Source organism: Camelus bactrianus, chromosome 22, assembly GCF_048773025.1.
Source record: "Camelus bactrianus isolate YW-2024 breed Bactrian camel chromosome 22, ASM4877302v1, whole genome shotgun sequence".
NCBI classification, from domain to species: Eukaryota; Metazoa; Chordata; class Mammalia; order Artiodactyla; family Camelidae; genus Camelus; species Camelus bactrianus.
Genome location: NC_133560.1, coordinates 7056724 through 7075955, shown reverse-complemented (window position 1 = coordinate 7075955; position 19232 = coordinate 7056724). Strand labels below are relative to the sequence as shown.

At 51.9% G+C, this 19232-nt stretch overlaps 1 protein-coding gene across 1 annotated transcript in view; it reads right to left on the bottom strand.

The window, feature by feature from the left end:
- COL23A1 (collagen type XXIII alpha 1 chain) overlaps positions 1 to 19232 on the bottom strand; it is a 301705-nt gene that overhangs the window by 46219 nt on the left and 236254 nt on the right. Inside the window, exons 3-5 of the mRNA XM_074350158.1 lie at positions 17788 to 17832; positions 2314 to 2321; positions 270 to 296 (exon numbers count right to left, since the gene is read on the bottom strand). Coding sequence (XP_074206259.1) covers positions 270 to 296; positions 2314 to 2321; positions 17788 to 17832 — 80 coding nt within the window. The remainder of the gene's footprint in view (positions 1 to 269; positions 297 to 2313; positions 2322 to 17787; positions 17833 to 19232) is intronic.

Sequence of the window (19232 nt, the reverse complement as noted above, 5' to 3'; positions counted from 1 at the left end):
GGACTCAGCCCATCACCGAGGTGCCTTCGTGAAGCTGCTGCGCTGTCTGCAGGGCAGCTGGAGCTGCAGACTGTTCCCGCCAGACCACGGCCCTGCCTCCTGCACACCCCACATCTCCCCAGCGCTAACGCTAATCCCTCCGCAGAGACTACAGCAACCGAGGAGCAGGCGGGGAGAAGGAGCGGAGAGCAGTTAAATAAAAGCGCAGAGGAAGGATATTGGCTTGAGAGTAGAGGGCAAAGAGAGCAAAAAAATAAATGGCAAATTACCGGGTAGCCATCTCGTCCTGATTGCCCCTGTGGTAATTAATACGTCATTAATAATCAGACTTTCGGCAGAAAACCATATGGCAACACTTAGAACTCAATCAGGGCCCCAGATCCCCCCCATGTCTGTGGACTTTGCAGCAGGGGCTGCTGGTTGCTAACTGACTCCTTCAAGGGGCGGGGGACGCGGGGCTCCGACGGGTCTAGGGGATGCAGCTCACATCCAGGTACATGGCGAGGACCACGTGGGGATGTGGGGTTCCTGAGCATGGCATCACATGCTCCTTAAGGCCCTAGCGAGCAGATATGGGTTTCCTGTCTGTTGCTCCAGGGGATGGGGGTGACTCGAGGAAGACAGCTGTGCAAGCCAGAGATATGGGGGCACATTTACTGTTCCTGGATGCTTCGCTGCTCCCACATGCTCGGAGCGGTGACTGCCCGGCCAGCGTCCCACCCATCTCAGGTCGCAGCCTGAGAATTCTGTGTTTGCTTAATTCACTTCGTCATTTAACAGTCAAGTTTAAAAAAACACAAAAAACGCAAGAAAACAACTTTGCTCCAATAGCCCTCCACACTACGCACTTTGGCGAGTTCACACAGGTCAGCCTTCATGTGACAGTCAGGAATGACTTAACAGCAAAAAACTGCGCAGGGCTTATAAATCTACACGCTCTCAATCTCTGGCTCAGTGGGATGCTGCTACACACACCAGGAAGCCCGGATTCCACAGGGTGCCGACCGGGAAATGAATCATGGTAAGCGTAAGTAAAAACAAAGCTGCTCATCTGAAAGGAATTCCTGTAGAAGGTGAATTTTTGGCTCAGGCAGGCTGTACACGTGCCTCTTGAATTGATTCGTCAGGATTTATCAGACTCTGAAAAACTGCCAAGATGCATCAAAGGCAGACTTCTGTGTCCTGCGGGAGGAGCGGGGTTTCTGGGGCTGCTGTGCGTCAGGCCGCCGGCCCCTCCCGCACACCCTTCGCCACCTCAACGCCCTCGCTGGCCAGCTGCACTCCCGAGGTCTCTGCTGCCCAGCCCAGAGAGTCCAATATTTTGGCAAAGAAGGAAAGCAGACCCCAGGATCTAGCAGTCAAGTCCAACTTATTCCTGGCATCTCTGTCTGACTCCCAAGCCCTTTGTGCCAAAGCACATGAGACCAAAACATTTAGATGGATCAGCGCTGCAGGGCACTCAGGGACATGGGCACCATGCTTGCGTTTCTGTGCACCAAGCGGAGCCCCGGATTTGGTGAGCAGCAGCCAGGCTCGTGCCGCCCTCTTTGAAGGAAAACGGTCCCAGAACGTTTCCCCGAGCAAGTCAAGCCCACGGAATCCTGTGTTTGCATTCACCCACAATTCACAAAATATATGGCCGCTGTCTGGGACTGAATTTTTTTTTTTTAAGGACACACCTCTCTAACCAAATATTACATCCATGGAAGTGCTATACACAGAGAGAGAACAAAGCGTCTTATCTTTCAGGAGCAGAGGGCCTAATCCAGGACACTTACGGGAGGACCTGCAAGACACAAGCAGAGAAGCCACAGTCAGCATCACAGGGAGAGACGGTCCCCTGGGTCAGGCCGGCCCCTCCCTCGCCCGTTTCCTGGCCTCCCCTCCTCGCAAGACTTTGATGCTGCGGCCGCCCCCAAAGCCAAGTGGCAGGGCAGAGGGAGCGCCTTTGTCCTTGGAGGGGCTGGGTGGCCGTGGCCATGGTGATGACAGTTCAGGAAGTCTGGGTCCACGCCTTCATCGCCTGAGGCTGCCGGTGCTCCCTGCTTGGGGCCCACCCGGGTCGGGTTTTGGCAGGCAGGGCAGGAGCCAGACCTTGTTCTTGCTTGAAGAACAAATTCTGGAGCTCACCATGGAAGGGGAGAGACTTGGGGGAGAAAACATTTTGAGCAGAGGGACGAACACCCTAGGGGCACTGGACGTGTGTGGCTGAGCAGATGTGTGGGGCAGGTGTGGCCACAGCCCAGCCTCGGGGTTAGCGGTGCCAAGCCTGGCTGTGTGTGGGGGCTTGAAGGGGGCTGCGTCTGGAAGCACGGGTGGCCCTGCAGGGAAGACTGGCGCCGCAGGCTGAGACTCGCCCCCTCCTCCCGGGAGAACCCCCAGGACACCCACATGGGTCCTCGGCTTACAGCATGCAATCCACATCGCATATCCACATCTGCATTTGACCTCAATAATTTTTGTGAGAGGTATGATGAACATGTGACAGGTGACAACACAGAGGCTCAGAGAGAAAGGATTGACTTGTCCAAGGCCACGTCATTGGTTAGGGGTGGAGCTCAGCCCTGGAGGAGGCCTCCGAACCCTCCCATCCTGCACATTTTCCCCTAGAGCCACCCTGCTGCCCAGCCAGCAGCTCCTCTGCCCCCGGCAGCCCCCACCCTCGGCCTGGGGAGTGAGGCTGGCAGCCGGCACACGTTTATGTGATGGGCAAGTGATGGCACCAGGGGTGAAAGAGGCAAGGTCTCTGACGCAGAGTTTTCCTTGGACGGATCGATACTTAAGAAAACCATTACACACGGAGAAGCACAGGGAGCTCCCGGCACAGAGCGAGTGGCCAGAGCCTGGCTGGGCCGACGGGGGACAGCAGGCCAGGCTGAGCGCAGGCGGTGAGGGATGATTACCGGGGAGAGGAAGGGGAAGGAAGAGCGTGGCGGAGAAGGAAAAGTTCGGAGCACACCAAGGTCACTGGGCAGCTGGGGACTAGGAGGGGCCGAGTGGCGGCAGCCGGGGGGCCTGGGGAGAAGGCAGCCAGAGCACAGGGTCTGGTTTCCAAGACACGGTCCAGGGGACGTGACTGGAAGGGCGGCGGGGGCCACTGAAGGGTTCTGCATGGAGGAGTGGTTTGAGGAGGCAAGAGTGTGCACAGGGATGCGCTGCAGCTGTCCCCAAGAAGGACTGTGGCCCCAACGCAGGTGCTGGCAGTGGAGACGGAGAAGTGAGTCAGATGATAAACGTTAGTGAGGACAGACAGGACCTGCTCATGGATTTGACGGTGGAGGTGGGGGTGGAGGGGTGCCTGGGGTATAGAGGAAGCACAGAGATGAGACAAAGATTTTTGGCTTGAAAACCTGACGTGCAATGGAGCTGAGACCCGAGAACGTAACGGGGGGACCGTGTGTCCCCTAATCCTAGACTGAAGGTGGGGCGGGGCGATGGCCGCGCGGATATCCGTACACCTAATGCCTCACTTTCAGCCAACGTCTTTGCTTCTTGCTTTACAGAGAAGAGAAAGCCACCACGTGGACTTGCCGGCATCTTTGCGCCGCCACACGCACACCCTGCCTGCGCCTGCACCCGTGCGCGGCCTCCGCTCCGGGCCCCTCAGGTTAACTCTGATGAAAGAAACGTTCACATGCTGAGGTGTGGGGAAGTCATTCTGGCTTACACGTGAGTTAACCTGAATTTTACGTGTTAACTGAAACAGTCTGTTCGTGGCCTATCAAAATACATTGTACATCTGCTTTAATTATTAAAGAAAAGGGCGCATTGACCAGAAGTAAAGAATGTCCGTGTGGAAAATCAGGATTAAATTCCTCCCTTCCTGGAACGCCAGTGCTGCTTCTCCTGCGATAAGGCTCCCTTCCCAGGCCGAGGCCACACGACTCGCGGAGTACGTGCTGGTCTCCTCTTCTTGAAACCTCGAAGGAATGTATCCCTGACTTGTTTGATGTTCTTTGTTCAGACAAGACATAAAACTGTGCTGAACTAAACTTCAGTTAAAAAAAAATCACAAAATTTGTAGATACTGACAGGCATATGCCGAATAGATAAACAAGATTACGCTGTATAGCACAGGGAAATATATACAAGATCTTGTGGTAGATCACAGTGAAAAAAAATGTGACAATGAATATATGTATGTTCATGTATAACTGAAAAATTGTGCTCTACACTGGAAATTGACACAACTTTATAAACTGACTATAATTCAATAAAAAATGTAAGAAAAAATCACAAAAACATCAAAAGAAAAAATCTCTATGAAATCCACCATACAAGCCTAAAAAAGAAATAAATACCCCCCCCAAAACAAAAACAAAAACAAAAACAAAAACCGTGCTTCCCCAGAGCAGTTCCTCAGAGTGATCTGGGAGGCTGTCTTCCAGGCTGTAGTCCTCACTTCAGCTCATATAAACTCTTCCATTCCTGGTATAGATTGTTGATTGATTATTTACGAGGACAACTCAGAGGAGCAGACCCGCCTCCACCTCTCTGGGTCCTTGCTGCCCCCACCGCCCCCTCTCTCTCCTGGTCGCTGTCAAGCACGCCCTCTGAAGCAGAGGCTTCCCCACCAGCCTGAACATGCTCCGATCCCTTCCATGAAGAAGCCAGCCTGCACTCCGCGTCCTCCTCTGCCCTGCCCACCTCTCCTTCCTTCACAAGGAAGCGCCCTGCTGGAAGTGGGGGGGCCTCCTCTCCTCGCTCCTCTTCTCCCATGCCCCTCGTGACCCTCCGAGTGGAGGCCCTCCCTGTCCCACCCTCACCAGGTCTCCAACGACCTCCTCCCGGTCCGTAAGCCTGGCAAGGGTCTCTCCTCCCCACTGGACTCATCTCCCACCTCCCCGGCGGCTCAGCTGACTCCGCCTCCTCTCCCAGGCTCACCCTCAGGGTTCAAGTCTAAGCTTCCTTCTCTTCAGTTCCCTGTTCATCCATCTCCTCTCCGTCCTCCCCAGGTCTCTTCCACGCTCATGGCTACACTAGGCGGAAGTGTCCCAAACGTGTACCTCCAGTCCCGACCCTGCCTTGAAGCCCAGGCTCCCTTTGCGAGCTGCCCGCTTGATCTCCCCGTGAAGAGTCCCAAGATTCCTTAAACAGACACGTGCAGCCACACGCGTGCTCTGCTTCAGCCCCTTGTCTCCGCGGATGACATCCCCTCCCACCCAGCTGGTGACCCGGAAAACAAGGAGTTCCCCTCGACACGCTCTCCCTCCCCGGTCTATCGGCACATCCATCGTTTACTGCCCTGGGATCCACCCACTCACAGCCAGTCCCTGCTGCCACCACCAGTACCACTTGGTACCACTGACACCATGGCCTAATCCATGCTGCCAGCATCTCGGGAAGCTTCTTCCCTCACCTCCCTCTTCACTCACCCCACAGACATTCGCTGAGTGCCTCCTGTTTCAGACGCTGTTCCGGGCAAGTGGGACACAGCCGTGAGAGCGGCAAGGATCCCTGTCCTGAGGAGCAGCCCTCCTAGGGAGGAGACAGCTGAGATACAGGAAGCGTGATAAACGGTACGTCCCCTGGAAGGCGCCAGTGCAAAGGAGCGGGAGAGGCGCAGGGCCGGGGAAGGGGCGCTGCCAGCGCTGGGGGCGGCGCAGACGGGGACGGCTCTACCCGCCGCTTTCAGGACTTATCCTCTGAGATGGGAGCTCTTGCAGGGTTTTGAGCAGAGAGAACATGGCCTGGCTCATATTTTAAAAGGATCACACTGTGTGGGGTGGCCATGGCAGTGACGTGGGGGAGAGGCGGTGGTGGCCCACAGCCGGTGGTGGCGGTGGAGCAGGTGGACGTGGTTGGATTCTGGATTGATTCTAAAGGAGGAGCCAAGAGGATTTCTCTAGACTGTGGAGTGTGAGAGACATGAGTTGAGGAAGATTTTGGCTTGAGCAACTCTGAAAAGATGTTGCCATCAACAGAAGTTGGCAGGTTTGCTGGAAGGATTAGGGGCTCAGCTTTGTACACGTGGCCCTTGGGGGCACCCCAACAGTTAGAAGTGGGGAGAAGAGAAGGAAGTCCCAGAAGCTGAGTGGAGGAGGGGCACTGAGGAAGAGGGCCCCACCACTGTGCCCATCCCTGCTGATGGCCACATGAGGCAAAAGCCGAGATCTGACGGCTGGACACCAACAGGAGGGGAGATGGCAGTGGGCATCTGGGGAGAGGGAAGGGGAGGAAGTGGACAGTCACAGCTTTCGGGGTGTTCTGCTGCAGATGGGAGCGAAGACACGGAGTAGTTGCTTTGGTGGCACGGAGTCCAGAGAGGGGTATTTCTTTCCAGTGTGAGGCACAGAAGCGTGTTTGCACAATGGGAGTCGTCAGCAGGGGGCGCAGATCCAACATGTTGGAAACCGGGCATTCCAGGAGCGACGTCCTGGAGGGGGTGAGAGGGACTGGCCCTGGCATCAGAGGCGGCACCGGGAGGTGGTACGTGGTGCTGCTTGGTGTGCAGACATGCAGGTGGGATTTACGGAAGTTCTCTTCCAATGGCTCCAACTGTGCCAGGGAAGGAGGAAGTGGGGCCATCAGCCATGAGTGATGGTGGCAGAAGAGGGTGGGAGGGGCTTCTGTGTGGGTATCAAGACCCTCAGGAGTTCACCCGAAGTGGTGCTGGAGACGGGGCTGGAGGCCCAGGAGAGGAAACCTCACTAGCAGCAAAGGGGACGTGCCTGGGATCAGAGGGGTTTCAAATATGCTGACCCATCCCCCTGCAGTCTCCCCTGGGAGGCCACATGCAGATCTGATCATGGCACTCCCATCCCCTGACCCTTTGCTTTCCCATTGTTCTTAGGATAGAGGCCCAAATCCGAAGCCCCATCCACACTGCGATCTGCCCCTGCCACCCCCCAACCCCTACCCGGCTCCATCTGAGCCTCTTGTACCACTGAGAAGAGAGTTATTATGAATAGAAGGTGGTGAGCAGGCTGGTGGTTATCAGGACAAAGTCAAGTTGGATTCATACCTCAGCATGAACCAGGATAAATTTCAGAAGAATCAAAGAATTATATGTTTAAGAAAAAAAAAATCACAAAAATCCTAGAGGAAAATATGGAAAAATTCCTTTCTAACTGTGGAGAGGGGCAAGCTTCCCCAACTTCAGTTCATAATCTCGAAACCATGACATAAAGTCTGACCCAACCATATAAAAACAAAAATGTCTGCGAGGCAGAAAGCACCGTCAGCAAAGTCCAAAGCCAGCATGGAAACATATTTCTAACTCATGTCACAAAGGCTAGATACCCTGACAAACAAGGCTCCTGCAGATCGACTCTACAAACATCAACAATCTTACAGAAAAATGGCCAAAAGAAATGAACAGCGAGTCCACAAGAAAAAACAGAGCCCTTAAGCACACGGGGAAAAAAGGGACTCTTCATTCACGATAAAAGAAAGGAGAGTTAAAACTACAATCATATCAGATTAGGAAAAGTGAAAAAATCCGATGACATCGTGTGAAGGGAAAGGTCACCACACACACAGGCTGAGCGAGGATAAACTGGTACACTCTCTACAGCTAGTGATGCTGACTAAGATGTCAGACGTTTGTGCCAATTGCCACACTGATCCTCCTGGAAATTTATTCCATAGATATATTAACAGATATACATGAGAAGACAGGTGTGTAAGGTTACTCTTTCCAGAACTGGTTGAGAGAGTAAAAACCTTTAGGAACAGCACAAGTGGAGCTGCTTAGAGAAAGGATGGATGCTTGTATAAATGCTTACCTAACTATTTACAACAGCCAAGATGTAGAAGCAACCTAAATGCCCATCGACAGAGGACTGGATAAAGAAGCTGTGGTATATTTATACAATGGAATACTACTCAGAGATAAAAAAGAATAAAATAATGCCATTTGCAGCAACATGGATGGACCTGGAGATCGTCATTCTAAGTGAAGTAAGCCAGAAAGAGAAAGAAAAATACCATATGAGATCACTCATATGTGGAATCCAAAAAAAAAAAAAAAAAAAAAGAAGGAAGAGGACACTAGTGAACTCATCTACAATACAGAAACAGACTCACAGACACAGTAAATAATCTTATAGTTACTGGGGGAAGGGGGTGGGAAGGTATAAATTTGGGAGTTTGAGATTTGCAAATGATAACCACTATATATAAAAATAGATAAAAAACCAAATTTTTCTGTGTAGCACAGGGAACTATATTCAATATCTTGTCATAACCTTCATGAAAAAGAATATGAAAACAAATATATGTATATATATGGATGACTGGGACATTATACTGTACACCAGAAATTGACACATTGTAACTGAGTATACTTCAATTTTAAAAAATGCTTATCTATGCAGCTGTGAAAAAGACTAAAGTACTTCTTTAGGTTCTGACATGGAGTACTCTCCCAGGCATATGGTTACATTTTTTTAAAAGGTGTGTTAACAGTGTGTTAATAGGCAGCCATTCGTGCTAAAAGAAATGGCTGGACTTTTGTTTGTGTGAATGTGGGACATCTCTGGGTGTGGACAGAAGGATGTGGCCAGCAGGTTGCTTCCAGGTAGGGGAATGGGGCAGTGGGAAGGCAGGAGTGGCAGGGAGAGACTGACTTTTCACCGTGGACCCTTTAATGCCGTCGGATACACGTGTGTGGCCACCAAGTCAGACAAGGCAATTAAGTTAACTTAAAAGTGGCTGTGCTTTTGTCTGGGCCTCCAGCTTTTGCTGCCTTCCCCTCACCTCCAAGCTCCCTCCAAGAAAGTTCAGACTGCGATGACCATTCTGGGCGCCTGGGGTCCTGAGAGTGGAGCCCGGAGCCTGGCGTGAGGTGCAGCTCAGGAGACGAAGGAGGGGCCCCGGAAGTCACCATCACTCACTCAGGGCTCATCCTGCACTGGGAACTCCGCCGTCTGCCCTCCCCAGCCACCTCATTTAACCCCTGCTGCTGCCTGACCAGCACATTTTACAGACGCGGAAACCAAGGGTCAAAAATGTTACCGTGCCCAGGGTCACGTCCTGCTCCGATCTGAGCAGAACCCCCTAGGCAGCCTTACTTCAAGCCTAACAAAGTGCAAACTATTTTGGCAGGAAGAGCTCTGACATTTACTGTGTCACCTGAGGTCCCTGGGAGGGAGCATGGCCTGTCTGAGGTCACCCAGCTAGTGGGAAGCAGCCCTGTGGGGCCCTAAACCCATGGCCCTGTGCACCGTCCCCAGAGGGCTGGCCAGAGTGGGAATGGCAGCATTCCAGAGGCTGATCCCATCACTGGTGGGACTGGATGCATGGAGCCCACCTGAGACTCCACCATGACTCACACCAACCCACCACCTCTCTTGGGCCCTGCTGACACCCGTCACCAGCCACCACTGCTTACCGCTGGCATCATCTTTACAGCCTCCTTCTGGGCACACCCATCCCACCAGCCAGAGGGGCCTTTAAAAAATGCCCACCCCTTCCCAGGGCTTCCCATTCAAGTGGAATAACGTGCAGACTCTTGGGGGCACAGCGGTCCCACGTGACCCTGCTCCTCCTGGTCCCTGTCACCCTCGGCCTGGCACTGGGCCCCCCTTGTCTCTCTCGGTGCCCCGAGGGGCCAGCTCTCTTTGGCCCCAGGACATTCACACCCGCCTTCCTGACCATCGCCCCCCTGGTTTCCATCACAGCTCCCTAGTATTTCCTTCCAAGCACTCATCACAGTCTTCACTTCTGAAATCTGTTTATTTGTGTTTCCGTTACTGTCTGTCAGCCCCAACAGCAAGGCAGCTCCCTGAGAGCTGGGACCCTGTGTGCCTGGCTCCCAGCCATCTCCCTCCGGCCCAAGCAGGGCCCAGCAGGCACGAGCACTCTGTGAACACGTGCTGGATGGATGAGAGGGCAGAAGGGCAGGAGCGCCGAGCTTCGCCGTACAGTCCTCCCTCGGTACCCTCGGGGGGATTGGTTCCACGGCCCCCCAAGGATATCAGAACCCAAGGATGTTCAAATCCCATGTATAAAATGGTTCTATTTGCACATACCCTACACACATCCTCCTGGATATTTTAAATCACTTCTAGATTACTTATAATACCTCACACACAAAGTCTACTGTACAGAGTTTCCGGTGTACAGCAAATTCAAGTTGTGCTTTTTGGAACTTTCTGGAAATTAAAAAAAAATTTCTGATAGATGGTTGGTTGAATCCACAGATGTGGAACCTGTGAATATGGGGGCCAATCGTACAGGGTTTGTGCTTGGGCTGCCCGAGGCTTCTAGAGATGCGCTCCATGGCCCATGGTGAGCTGGCCTGCCAAGAGCGGTGGGTGGGGAGGGGGATCCAGGGGTCCCTGCTTAGAAAGTGAGGTGGTCTTGTAATAACCTTTAATGAAAAAAAATATGAAAGCAAATATATGTATACATATGCATGACTAAAACATTACTCTGTACACCAGAAATTTATACATTGTAACTGACTACACTTCATTTAAAAAAAAAAAGTGAGCTGGGCTGCAGGGCTTCCGGGTGGCGGTCCCACCGCGGCCGGCCCCGTTCCACACACAGCTTTCAAACACGTGCTCCAGGGATTGGCTGGATCTGCTGCCTCTGCTGTCGGGAAAGCGGGAGCGATTAAATAAGAGCCAGATGACTTGGGAAATAGATAAAACGGGTTTGAGGGTTCAATGATTCTGTGGCCTCTTTAACTGAATTGATGTGGCCTGACAGGGACCGGGTTTCCCAAACTGGGGGCCACACCCTCTCAGCCCCGGAGGACAGGAGGGCACACGAGCTGCTTGTTGATGGGTGAGCAGAAGCGGGTGGAGGGTCTGGGGGCCCAGCACGCCCTCCTAGCGCTTTTAGTCCTGGGAGGACCATTTCTGAGGGTTTCCCGAAGGCCATATTCCTGGAGAAGCAAATTGGGAAGAGCCCTTCCCACAGCCTGGCAATTGCTCAGTGTGCACACCTGGAGGTGGCGAGGGCCGGGGTCTAGCCTGAGTGCCTGAGGCCGCTGGGGTCATCATAGCCACTGCTCACGGCCCACACCTGCTCTTCTGGGTGGTGCCTGGACCCCTGACTCCCACTCTGCCTGCTCCCTGCTCTGCCCAACAGGCCCTCCCCTCTGCCTCTCCCCTCTCAGCTGGCTCAGGTTATGGGGCTCTGCTTGACCCTAGGACACCCACCCGCCGTGAGGACAACCACCTTTGGCCACGCTTCTCTGGGGCTTCCCCTGGTGGGACAGAGTAGGCCCAGGGCTTTTATTTTATTTTCCTGATGGAGATACTGGGGATTGAACCCAGGACCTCACACATACTAAGCACGCGCTTTACTGCTGAGCTCTACCCCGCACCTGGCCCAGGGCTTTTAAACCGAGTTTGCAGGTGGATGAAGTAAGGCTTGGAGGTGGGCAAATGCAGAGCCAGGAACGAGTCGGTGAGTCGGGCACTTAGGCCACAGGGCCTGGATGTGATGAGGCCAATAGTGCCAGGGAGCGCTGAGGCCTCAGAGCCCGGCTCCCCAGCTGACGAGCTCTAAGTCTTCAGCCAGAGCCTGTCCTCTCTCGGCAAAGACTGCTTCTGGGAAACGTGGGGAGCACCGATCCCCTGCCTCTCCGGACTGCATGAGGATTGCATGAGACATTGTGTGTATATAAAGTGCTCGGGACAGCAGCAGCACAGAGCGGACACCAAAACCCAGTGCCGGCTGGAATTCCAGCACGCTCTCTCTTTGTTATGTGCACACACATTTGCACACTCCTACACAGACACGCACCCCTTAGATCACAGGGAGGAGAGAAACACAGAAGGAGGTTTTCCTTTCTTTGGCTTCATGTTGCTGAACAAACGCTGACTGCACAACAGCTTTGAAGAGTCTCCTTTGGAAATGGCAGCTCAGATGGGCCTCCAGTGTTTTGGCTGTGATGACATGTCAGGTACACGGCTGCAGCCCTGGAGTTCAGGGTCGAGCAGGCCAGCCTTGGCTTGGAGGTTTGCTCTGGCAGTTACCCTACTCAGACTCAGTGCAGGGCAGCGGCGGTGCTGATTAGAAGCCTCAGTGGAAAGTAAATACGTTGGATTAAAAAAAAAATGGTTCTACTGAGATGTAATTCATGTACCATGAAATTCACTTTTTAAAAGAGTATGTTTCAGGGATTTTTGGTATACTTGCAGAATCGCGTGGCCATCACCATTATGTAATTCTGTTTATCCTTCATTTTTTTTTTTTCTGGTTGGGGAAGGTAATTAGGTTTATTTTATTTTATTTATTTTTTAATGGAGATACTGGGTATTGAGCCCAGGACCTCATGCCTGCTAAGCACTCACTCTACCCCTGAGTTATACCCTCCTCCCCTGTTTATCAATCATTTCTGATAAACAGTCATCATTTCATTATCCCCTTCATTTTTGAAAGACAGTTTTGCTCGACGTAAGATTCTAGGTTGATGGTTCTTTTCTTTCAGTCCTTTGAAGAGGTCAGGCCATCCTAGTGCCTTCCGGCCTCCGTTGTTTCTGACAGGAAGTCAGCGGTTAATGTTACTGGGGTTCCCTTGTATGGATGAATCCTTTCTCTCCCGCTGCTTTCAAGAGTTCCTCCTTGTCTTTGACTTCCAGCATTTTACTGTGATGTGTCTGGATGTATATCTCTGCATTTATCTTATTTAGAGCTCACTGAGCTTCTTGGATATGTAGATTAATGTTTTCAGCAAATTTGAAAAGCTTTCAGCTATTGTTTCTTAAATTATTGTCTTGCTTCCTTTCATTTCATACTGAAGGAATCCCTTTAGTATTTCTGCTGCTAGAGATGAATTCTCTCCATTTTTTGTTCATCTGGACGTGTCTTAATTTCTCCTTTACTTTTCAAGTATAGCTTCCCTGGCTACAAATTTCTTTGTTGACCGTTTCTTCTTTTCTCATCACTTTGAATATGTCCCACCACCTTTTGGTTTTCATGGTTTGTGATGGGAAATCAGCTGTTAATCTTATCAAGGATCCCTCTTCTGTGATGAGGGAGCCATTGTTCTTTTGCTGCTTTCAAAGGTCTTTCTTCATTTTTTCCCTTTTGGTAATGTGGCTATGGTGCACTTAGGTTTATTCTACCTGAAATGTGTTAGGATTCTTGGATATACAATGTTTTCTTTATATTTGGGAAGATTTTGGCCATTATTTCTTCATATATTCCTTATGTCTCTTTCTCTTGTCCCCTGCTGAGGCCCCCGCTCTATGTATGTTGGCACACTTGATAGTGTCTCACAGATTTCTGAGACCCTCTTCATTTTTCTTCATTCTTTTTTCTCTTCCTTAGTCAGGATCATCTGAATTGACCTAACTTCAAATTTGCTGATCCTTTCTTCTGCCAGCCCAAATCTACTGTTGAGCCCCGTTAGTGATTTATTCATTTCAGTTACTGTACTTTATGGCTCAAGAACTTATTATTTGGCTCCTTTAAAAAAATACTTTCTATCTCTCTATTGATAGTCTCCATTTGGTGGTACATAATTCTTGTGCATCCCTTTAATTCTTTAGACGTGGTCTCCTTCAGTTCTTTGAACATATTTATAACATCCAACATAAAATCTGTGTCTGGTAAGTCCATCTGGGCTTCTCAATGATAGTTTTTATGGACCACCTTTTGTCCTTTTTAAATTGCCGTACTTTCTTGTATCTTTGTATGTCTCATAATTTTGTTAAAAACTGGGCATTAAAAATAATCTAATGTGGCTCCTTTGGAAATTACATACCCTTCCTCCTTTTCAGGATTTGCTGCTGTTGCTGTTTGTTCAGGGGCTTTTCTGGGCTAATTCTCTAAAGTGTGTACTCTTTGTCATGTGCAGCTGCTGAAGTCTCTGCTTGGGTTGTTTAATTGTCAGCTAGACAGAGTTTTTCTTTAATGCCTTGATCCAGTAAGTCTCCCACTCCATGCCAAGGTGCTCTTTGGGCGTGCTGGAACATAACTTCAGTGCTGCACCAGGTTACAACCCTGCCTTTGCCTTCATTTCCTGTTTAAGTGGAGCCTCAAGGTCAGCCTGAGATGACAGACTGGGGTTTTCTTAGGTCTTTCCCTGCACATCTTCTAGATTCCCAGGAATATGGTGGAGCATTTCAAAGCCCCTTTGGACAGCACATACCCTAGATCTTCATTTAAGTTTTTGTGTCAGCTTCTTGTTTGCTCCAACTGGCATTGCTACCTCAGGCAGCTGCAATATTAAACAATTGCTGCTGAGTGTTTTTGGCAAGCTCTCCGGGAATAGGGCTTTTCCCAGTGAGTGAGCTCTGCATCAGATCAAATAGAGACAAGTCTATAAAAAGTGGGCTTTTCCAGGGAGCTTACAGATAGTGATGGTTCTCAGGGAATGAGCACTTGGGGGCTTCAACCTTGTTCTGCCACCTCTGCGGCTGCTACTTTTCACAGGTGCCGTGATTATGAGGCTGATGGTTTTTAAGGCTACAGCGGGGCCAGGAGATGGGCAAGTTAAAATGCTACAAACCTCACCGTTTTCAGTAAGGTTCAGATATTTCTCTTGAATAAACATTTCTTAGGTTGTTACCAGATATTAATTTCCAGAATTCTGAAAAGGTCTTTTTCCTAGTGTTCTTGCTTTCGTGGAGGAGCAGATTTTCAGAAGTCCTTACTCTATCATTCCAGAAGTGCTTCTTCCAGTGGATTTTTAGAAACAGTTTCTTGGGGCCAGGGTGGATAAAAAACCCCCAGTACTAAAACTGCTGACCTAAGGCTGGCAGCCGTAGAGATCCGGGGAGCACCTCTGTTTGTCTCTGCAGGTTTAGTGCAAGCGTCAGCCAAGCAGCTTTTGACTGTTTTCATCCTTTGCTCTTCTAGCTTCTTAACGCTTTACCCTTCATTTGCTCATCAGTTCCTCTTTCTCTCTCTCTCCTTCCTTTCCTCCCCAATTCCTATAAACAAGCTTTTATTGACCATCTATTTAGTGCCTGGGGTTCAAGCACCTGCTCTGAGGAGCCCATGCTTTGGTGGAGAAGAACATGTTTGCAGAGCAGACCACCAGCCCTGCAGGAAGCACTGGGACAGAGGGAGGGATCGGGGGCTGTGGGCAGCAGGGGGACTGATGGATGCTCTTGGGGAAAGGGGGATCTGGAAAGAGAAAGGGTTCTGCCTAAGTTCCCTAGAAAGAGGATCCCAAGGCAGTGCTGGGCTTCCCTAGGGAATGGGCCAGTGGGGAGGTGAAAAATCCCTTCCATTATGACAGAGACACATAAACACTGTAGGACCTGTAAGGCATATTCCAGGCAAAGGCTCTCACTGGGAACAAGAGAGGACCCATCCCCACAGGCAGGCAGGGTCAGCTCTGTCTGCAGCTGTAGCAGCAGCAGCAGCAGCAGCAGCAGCAGGAAGCCATCTCGGCCAGATACTGTCCCACTGGGCAAAAAGAGCCTTTCTCCCCGGGGCACAGGAAGAGCCTGGTTTGTACAAGGGAAGGGCCCAAAGCCAGGAGGTGCATGTGTGTGCAACTATCTAGAAATAAACATGAGGCCCAGCCAAAGCTAAGCAGAGACGGACATCTGCTCTGTGCTACGCACACCCCTCTGTGACAGGCAGAGAGTCAGGCCACCGCGTGGGGACGGGCAGTGAAGGGGAGGAGCAGCTTGCCCGGCAGCTGACTTCAGGCCAGACACTGCTTCCTCCTGGAGCCTCAGTTTCCTTATCTGCAAAATGGGGCTAAGGACATACGCTTATCTTGCACAGGGCTCTGTGAGGATCACGTGAGATGAAGCACTTGAAGGGCCCAGAGCCGTGTCAGCGGCCCAGTAAGTCCTGGTCTGTCTTTGACTTTTAGACGTTTGTAAACTGGAGTCAAAATTCTATTGGGTTTTTGAGTAAGTTGAGCAATATTATACTTTGTCCTAAAAAAAGTCACTATGTATTCCTCATCTCCTTCCAGAAAAGACATCGGGAGCTTACAACGAAAGGCAATAAACCCTTTCACGAGGGCAGAAATGAGAACTGAGTGATGAAGAGCGTATCTGGTGGGCTGGCGTGCGGGGGGTGGTGATTACACACAAAATCCTTTGCAGCCAAACACAAAACAGCCTTCTGCTTCTGGAAGTCAAAGCAAACAGAGTACCATGAGAGGCGTATCCTGCCAGTGAACTCTGGGAGTTTATCTGGAAGGCTTCTATGTAAGGAACTAGATAGCGCGAGCACGTAGCGGAAGGTGGGGACGAGAGCCCATGCCAGTGCCAGGAGGAAGAGTCTGAGGCTTAGAGAGAACCTGTCCTGCCTCCCCAGGCCCAGTCTGCCTGGGTCCTCTTGGTGGTGGACCCCTCTGGCATCATCACCACGCCATCCTTGTGCAGTTGCTTTGGGCTGAGCGTGTGTGCATCCGGGCATTCCTTCATTCACTGCACTGTGCATTTATAGTCCCTGGATCCTGCCCTGCGCCAGGCTCTGGGCTGGGTGCTGAAGACTCGGGGTGACAGCCCCAGCCAGAGGGGCTGGAGAGGGCTTTTTGGGGGGAGATGCTTGAGCTAGACTTCAAGGACAAAGAGTCGTGACCTTCGGTAAGAGTCCAGGTGGAGGAGGAGACATTCTGGGCGGGGGAGGGCAGAAGAGCGCAGGCTCAGAGTGGGAGGGTCCTGGACCCCCACAATGAGGCTGGAGATGGGGGACATGGTGGGAAGGGTGGTGAGAGTGGCAGGAGGCTGTGCTGATGAAGACAGAGGAGGGGGCACAGGTCTGAGACCTCCTGGGGAAGAGACTGAGCAGGACTCTGCGTGGAAGTGGCGGGGGAGGGAGCAAAGATGACGGCCCGGTGTCTGCGCAGGGAAGGAGGTGGTTGGAGTCCCGTCCCTGCGGTGGGGAGCCAGGGGGGAGCAGGCGGGGGAGGTGCTGGGCTCAGTGGGGCCACGTCCAATCTCTGGGCCCAGAGATGACTTAGCTGGAGGAAGGGGAGCATTGCCAGCAGTATGGGGGCTCTGGAGCCACAGGGTTGGGAGGGAGGAGAAGAGACGGCCAAGGGCAGATCCACTTAAGAGGCAAGTGGGGTCCCATTGGGAAGGCAAACAAGAAGGGGTCCCACAGAGATGTGGGAGGAAACACAGAGGAATTCTGGGGGCATGGCCCGCGCGAAGGTCAGGAAGACAGACAGCAGCTCATGCCGGCCAGGCCATCGGGAGGTCAGTGGTAACCCGGGCCCCAAGGATGTGGGTGGAGTGACAGTAAGAGGAGCCTGGAGGGGCCGGGATGAGCGGGAGGCAAGGCAGAGGAGGAGACAGGAGCGGGGCAGGGGCGAGTGGCCTCTGAGGGAGCTTCACGGCGAGTCTGGAGAAAGGGCTGTGCAGAGAGAGTGCATTTTGGGGGAAATGAAGATGACCGGAGGGAGGGTGGGGCAAGAACAGGTGAGCCTGCGGTTTGTATGGGAGGAAGGTGACGGCTGCTGGTGGCTCTGCCAAGGGAAGGGCAGGCCAGGTCTGGGGAGGGGTGGGGACGCACAGGAGAACCGTCTTGTGCTGAAGGTCCCAGGGTAGCGACCGTGGGTGGTGGAATCACCATCAACGCCCACAAAGACAGGAGGCCACTTTGGAGGGGGAAACCAGGGATTAAATTTCTGAGGCCAATAATGAGATTTGAGGGGGTGGCCAAGGGCACAGTGGGGACTGTCATTGGGACTGTGACACTGGATTTGCGTCAAGAAGCCAAGAAAGGCAGCCCTGGACACTGCGGCTCTGGGGACAGTGGCTGGAATTGGAGGGGAGACAAGACCTGGGCCGGGACCAAGGGTCCTGAGTTACAGGGTGGTATGGGGGTTGGCGCCGCCAGCCCGGTCCCAGGTCAAGGGCAGACCTCCAGGCCTAGGCTCAGGAGCTAAGAAAACCCAGCACTCACCGGGATCGCCTCTTCTTCCAGGCTTGCCACGCCGTCCCGGGGGGCCTGGGCAGGAGAACAAGGAGGGGCTTGTTAAGAAGGGAAGCCAGGGGGCTCGGGCATAGCCTGCCTGCTGCTGGGCCCCCCACTCCCCACCACCCCCGTAACCGTGGCCTGGGGGAGCAGAGAGGAGCGGGAGAAAGCCCTGTCTCCTTCCTTCCCTCACCCCGGCTCCCCTGGAGAGCCCCCACCCCGTTGGCTGCATTCTCACCCCTCACTCATTCATCCATTTGTTCAACTATCCGTTCATTATTTCATTCACAAGTCCTTCCGCATTCATAAAGGTTTGCTGCTTGGAAACTCTTTTAAATAAAATTTTATTTATTTTTCTCTTAAACTTTTGGGGGGAAATAAGGTTTATTTATTTATTTTTATGGAGGTGCTGGGGATCGGACCCAGGAACTTGTGTATGCTGAGCATGTGCTCTACCAGAGCTACACCCTCCCCAACCCCTACCTAGGAAGTCTGGAGGCAGAAGAGTTTGCCGCTGAGAAATTTCAGACTTAAAAATAAGGCTGAGGGCGGGCATTCTCTTACGAAAGCCCTGACAAATGCTTTTTAACATTCACGTAAATAAAACTACAGAGACAACACGCCATAAAAAGACACTATCGCAGCATCTCAAATGCTTAAACTCGGTGCTGACAGGCTCAGTCCTACCCACCCAGCGTCCTTCTTGGCTCGGAGACCCATCGGCACCTCCCTCCCCTCCCCCACAGCCCCAGGGAGATGCTTATAAATTCCTCGTGATTTATCCCAGATAATGTGCACACTCACGCACATTCTTTTCGGTACCCAGCCCTCCATTCACACATTTGTATCTGAATCTTTCTTTTTATTTTATTTTATTTTTTAACTATTTTTATTGAGTTATAGTCATTTTACAATGTTGTGTCAAATTCCAGTGCAGAGCACGATTTTTCAGTTACACATGAACATACATATATTCATTGTCACATTCCTTTTCGCTGTGAGCTACCACAGTACCCTGTATATATTTCCCTGTGCTACACAGTATAACCTTGTTTATCTATTCTACATTTTGAAATCCCAGTCTATCCCTTTCCAACCCCCGCCCCCTTGGCAACCACAAGTTTGTATTCTATGTCTATGGGTCTGTTTCTGTTGTATCTGAATTTTTCTGAATCTGATGCAGAGCACCCTGCCCCCACCTTCTCCCCCTCGGCCCAAGTCAGCCCCCAGGACCTGAGTGACCTCAATGCTGAGGAGGGAGAGGGCTCTGGGTTATGGAACCGGGCTGCCCCCAACCCGAGCTCAGCCCTCACCCCCTCCCTCATCCCCCCGCCTCTCCTGGCGCTCGCTGCAAATGTCCCTGCAGCCCCCTTGCCTTCCCCTCTCTGCCTGCATCTTCACTCCCCCTCAGTCTAACTACCCCGCGATTCTTC